At 30.5% G+C, this 5864-nt stretch overlaps 1 protein-coding gene across 1 annotated transcript; it reads right to left on the bottom strand.

Moving 5' to 3' along the window:
* Positions 1 to 1249: 1249 nt before the first annotated feature.
* Positions 1250 to 5613, bottom strand: LOC143046147 (eukaryotic translation initiation factor 4E-binding protein 1-like). Its single transcript, XM_076219167.1, has 3 exons — positions 5336 to 5613; positions 3330 to 3494; positions 1250 to 1946 (listed from the first exon to the last, which is right to left on the bottom strand). Exons 1-3 carry the CDS (start codon positions 5472 to 5474, stop codon positions 1906 to 1908), a joined length of 345 nt encoding a protein of 114 aa, XP_076075282.1. The 5' UTR covers positions 5475 to 5613; the 3' UTR covers positions 1250 to 1905.
* Positions 5614 to 5864: the final 251 nt, after the last annotated feature.

Here is a 5864-nt window from a genome sequence, read left to right as displayed (position 1 = left end):
CCCAGTTCAAACACATCATGAAATAAACAATGCCCTTCATCAGAAATGGTTGCTGCTACCTTAGCAACAAATTAAGTCGATTTTTGGCAGGAATCAGAAGACGTTTAGATGCGGTTATCCGTTTGAATGGAGGCTGCGCACAAAGTACTAATTCTTTGGCGTATAACGATCAACCATGATGTGAACAGTCATCTGAAGATTAATTTTGAAATGTCTGACATTGTAAAGTTCGACTACAGTAAAAGTTGTAAAATGCATTTTTTTGTACAAAAAACACTTCATTTTGTTATTAAAATTGTGGTTATATAAATCATTTTTTTTTCAAACATTTTTTGTTCGTTTCAATGCCAATGTTATCATAAACTATGTTTCAATAATATTATACAAATATTTTATTATATTTCATCCAAAAAAAGAGGCTGATTTTTCAAATTTTAAAAAATCAAGGTGTTGCAATACTTTTTTCCATGTGTATAGTTCCACAATGGTTTGGACCTATTTTTTAATCCTGCATTTATGATATTATTTATGTAATTCCATTCTGCTTTCCAAACTAGCTTTTGAATCTATTTGGAACTGTTTATATTCTAATTTGCTTTGCTTTTCTTTTTTAGCATTTAACGTAGATTTCTGTTTGAAAGTGGAAAACTGAGTGCTTTCTCCTGCTTAGGTCATTTTAGATGGCTCATTAAGGTCAATTCATGCTTGTACTCCATTCTTGGAGGTTTGTCAGATTTTGTCTATTGGGATTTTATTTATATGATTACAGATGTCCTTTATTTTATAAAAGTCAGCTAGCATTTGATCCCCGTTTTCTTTTTCAACAATGAATAGTTTTAGTTTGTGTAGCATGCAATAGTATGGTTTTTCAAGGAATCTGTATTGATGACAAGTTCATTATCTGAAATTCCTGGTGCATTGCCAGTATTTGGTGAAAAGATTTTTATATGGCAAAGGTAAAACAAAATGAGATGCAAATCCTCTTTGAATACACAACATCCTGGAAAGCTAGAAGGCTCTATGTTTGTACAATTTGGTTGCCATTTTCCTGCCTACCATCATTCCTCCATACTTTTTGAAGGAAATGTAACAATGACATTTCAGGGAATGTGCCTTAAAAACAAACAAATTGACTTGCCTTAACAGATAAATCTGCATGAAGATGACCTAGTCATAGAAATATCTCAGTTGACAAACATTTTCAAGTAATTGATAACAACATTATGCACTGGTGAAGAAAAGCTCACAATAAATGTTTACAAACTTTATTAAAACAATAGATATCATAAAACATGACTACATATCTCTGAAATCACACCTTCATGATGTTACCCGATTCCTTGCAGAACTGTTACCCAATTCCTTGTAGAACTGAAGTATTGTAGACAGATTATTTAGAAAACAAACTGATTATCAAAACTACAAAACTTCAGAGACATTATATAAAACAAGAGTTATTATTATGTGAAACTTGACCAAATTCATATTATTGCTGAATTATCATTCCTTGTGTATACATTAGTAAAACCTAACAGTAGCACTTTAATCTGAACACATGATTTCCATTCAAAACAAGTATTTTTTTAGCACTTAACAGATTCCAGTATCAATCGTTTGAGACATACAGTGTGTGAGAACATTCTGTTACCACTTCTCAACAGCCTAATAACAATGCCTAATAAGGATGTGTCGTCTGCCATGACTCTACTTCCTAATATGGACGTGTCAACTGCTGTGACATGTACATGTAACAGTGTCACTCATTTACAACTATCCTAATATCAAATAGATCACAGAAAAATAAGAAAATAAGCTCAGAAATCGTCATTATTACATGTATGATGTTGCTAAATAAGGAAAATATCTATAGAAGATATGTCAGTGAAAGGCATCATGGGTAGTGATTTAAATGTCCATCTCAAACTGTGGCTGGTCTTCATGTGCTTCTAAAAAATAAAATAACAGGTTTCAAACAAGGTACATGTTTTAGTGATATTATGGCTTTTGACTACTTAAAAGTGATTCTTGTTTTTTGTTTCTCTGTAGTAAAATTAACTTTGTCTGCAACTCTGTTCTGTTTTATGATAGTGGCTATATATATACACTACAGTTATGATATTAAGTGGTGAATGAATTTTTCTTCACAGTATTTATTTCATGATTGATGTTGGCTTCAGCATGTTACATCATGGTAGATTCTTAGTTGTCAATGTTACAATATGATATTGTTTATGTGTGTTGTTTATTAACAATCATATTGTTTGGATGCTATAGTGCAAAAGGCTATATGGTAGTGAGATATCATTGCATTTTTAGAGTTTGACAAATTGATGAACTACATTAATTGCAGTGGAAAATAGTAATTAATAGTTTAAGTTATATTAATGTTCTGTACCGTGTTTTAAAAGTATTGTGACTGCACTTATGAAATGAAAGTGTTGTACAATGTTTAAAGTTTAGTTGTTTTAATGTTGAAAATACATTTCTGTATAGTTTAGTTACTGCAATGGTAAAAAAAAATTCAGTATATATGTGTAGTCTAGTTACTGCAATGGTTAAAATAAATTTCGGTATACATGTGTAGTTAAGTTAATGCAATGGTTAAAATAAATGTCTGTATAGTTTATTTACTGCAATGGTTAAAATAAATGTCTGTATAGTTTATTTACTGCAATGGTTAAAATAAATGTCTGTATAGTTTATTTACTGCAATGGTTAAAATAAATGTCTGTACAGTTTATTTACTGCAATGGTTAAAATAAATGTCTGTATAGTTTATTTACTGCACTATTACTATCATACTAATGTGTCACTGTAATGTAACAGCTTTTAATTACATGTACTAAACAATTTGAATGACTGTTCTAGTAAGTTAATCATGACCAACAAGGAAGATTTTCACTGAATAACCTTGTGTGTGTGTATATTGTATATGTTCACACCCCTGAGGACTATCAGTATTTACTATTATATACAGTAAATATATATATCAATACGACAGGGGTTGTTGCTCATTTTGTCAAACAAGTTAATTTTGGTGACCTGTAATTAATGTTCTCATCTTTTGTCAAGTGGTCTTTTATACACTGTATATTTGTCTCATTGGAAATCATATCACATCTCCTAATTTCTATTATATATATTTAAATTTAGCAAATTCTGTTCCTTAACTTAATGTAGATTCATCACAGTCTTTTTATAATAAATTGAGCGGAAGTGTTAAAATTACATGGACCTGTTAAATTATTACAAGTATTCTAATCTCTTACTTATAATAACAGTTTGACACAATTATTTTTCATTTCATCTTTTATTTAGAATGTACTTACTATTTTTCTGAGCTGGGATATTTTCTGTGCCATTTTCTTTAGGGACATCAACCTCCCCAGGACAGGTAACCCCTGGAATCTTTGCCATATTTGGTGGAGGACTTCTAGTTAGTGGGGAGTTCCTACACTGCATCAAGAAATTCCTCTCATAAAAAATCTTTGTTCCTAAAAATGAAATAGGACGATCTCAACTTTATAATAATTCATAGTACACACATTATGAAAACTCTAAGTCTTAGCAAAAAAAAAAATATTTACTCTCCTCGACTTGTACCAACAAATGCACTTACCAAGGCAATCACTGGTCATGATTATTGTCCTTTTTCAGCATTGCTTATACAAACAAAAACCAGTGTGTTTATTATTATGTAAATAAACAGTGAAGAAATAAAAGAAAATAAAATAGACATTTCTTACAAATTTTTGGTCTAACAAAAGTTATCTATTGACCTGTCCCTACTACTAAAGAGCTAGTGAAGTACTGTAAGCCTTGGCCAGTAAGGAGGTGTTCACGGCAAGGATACATGTACATAATTACATGTTTCCCACAAGTCGGGTCAATGACATGTACAGTATATGTATAATCGTGTACATTTGTTCATAAACAACAACATTGCATACCCTGTCAATTTGTTATTTAAAATCAGAAAATGTAAAATTGAAAACATGCCTGGGAAAATACATGTACAACAAAATTTCTTTAAGTAATGTTTATTTCTGCTTTATTTATTTTCCATTGTTCAAATCAATGAATGATATAACAGTAAAATGACTCATGAGAAATAACAGATGTTAACACTATATACCAAATTTCATACTCAAGGGTGAACCTGAATAATATTAAACAGTTTTATATTCATGTTTACTCATCGGCCCACTACTTCACTTTTAGACTATCAAATAATTGTCATATCAGAACTAGAGAGAAAAAAAAAACACCTTGCTCTGGTTTAAATCCATGTATTAATACATAAATATATATATAAGTAAGCAGATCAGGTCAATGACTCCTGTTTTACTTAATCAATGAGGACAAGTGTTGCAATTTGTTATTTAAAGAAATGATTACATATCTACTGTACAATTACATAAGGTACATGTAGCATCGATATCATGTACATGTAATTACTCAAAAGCATGAACAGATAAATATTTAGTTTAATACATACATGTTTATTTACAATTTACCCCTAAAAGACTTATGACCAAATTGATGCATCATTATGGTGTACATGGCATGTGTACACACAATACAATGATTGACCTATATATATATTAAATTACTAGGTCAATCTATTTATAGTTGAACAGAGTTCAATATAAGCAAGTTTAAGGGGGTTGAAATTGTTGCATCATTACTATTTAATTTTGTGACCAAAAAAAAGTACATGTTTCAGATAGTATGTTTACTCAAATAACTGTTACTGTTTACATGTAAGTACTTAATTTAACATATTTAATCATTTCTAAATACACAAATCCTACATGTACATGACATGTCAAGCCCCTGTTTTGTTATTAATAAAAAGATCTCTACACAGCACAATTATTCTGAAAAAAGCAAAACTCTTAAATTTTACATGCAAATCATGTATAGATGTAAATGTATATAAAAAAATATACTATAGTCTATACAAATCCTTGATGTATAAAATATTGTTGTTGACATTTTATATTATCTTTTCAGTATACACAACTTGTTGCCACTGTGTGTATGTACTCTAAGGATAATCATATTCAAATGTTAACTAAATAAACAAAAACAAAACTTTACGTTGGTCTGTTTATGAGGCAGAGTTACTGTGACCTAAATCATGAATGACATAATATGGGTCACATGGCTGCAAAAACATTAGTAAGTCGCCATTTTGAAATAAACATGCTTGTTTACAAACAACAAAGTCTGCATACTGTATCACAACTCATATAACTATTCCAGACATGCATTTGCAAATAATATCATAAAATGGAAATAAATAAAACTATAAAAGAAGACATGCGCTCACCTCCTGGAGTTGTAGAAAATAACGAACCGCCTGGTGTCGTACTGTAATCATTTGGGAGCTGTGATAAATCGTTCAACACTACTCGTCTGGGAATACTCTGTCCTTTAACATGTTGTTGAGGAGACCCAGATTTTGACATATTAAGATTAATTAACGAAAAGTGTTTAAAAATACGTCCAAGCCTTTTCTCCTTCACTTCTGTCTGTCTGTAGAATGTTGTACTCTCGTTAACCTCCGACCAAAACACAAACAAGTCACATGGCAAGTTGACCTCGTAATTTCCGACGAACCTACGGAGGTAAACGAAGTGGTCATCTTCCTTGTTTACGTTGTATAGTTCGTGAAGCGGTTTAATTTAAAAAAGTTTTATTAGTACTTGAAATAGAAAAAAAAATGTATTGTATTATATGATCTTATGTGTCTCTCATAAAAATAAAAGCACATGTCTAAACACTATTAGTGCCAATTACTTACACGAAATTAAAACAAAGAACATTAGTACACAAAGTATTTCAATGATTACATTGTT

The sequence above is a fragment of the Mytilus galloprovincialis genome, chromosome 9 (genome assembly GCF_965363235.1).
Source record: "Mytilus galloprovincialis chromosome 9, xbMytGall1.hap1.1, whole genome shotgun sequence".
NCBI lineage: Eukaryota > Metazoa > Mollusca > Bivalvia > Mytilida > Mytilidae > Mytilus > Mytilus galloprovincialis.
This window is presented reverse-complemented; position numbering and strand designations above follow the sequence as displayed.

Coding starts and splice junctions, on each gene's coding strand:
- LOC143046147 (XM_076219167.1), bottom strand. CDS start 5,474: ATGTCAAAATCTGGGTCTCCTCAACAACATGTTAAAGGACAGAGTATT. Junction 3,495..5,335: donor ATTTTCTACAACTCCAGGAG/GTGAGCGCATGT, acceptor TTTCATTTTTAG/GAACAAAGATTTTTTATGAG. Junction 1,947..3,329: donor TATCCCAGCTCAGAAAAATA/GTAAGTACATTC, acceptor TTTATTTTTTAG/AAGCACATGAAGACCAGCCA.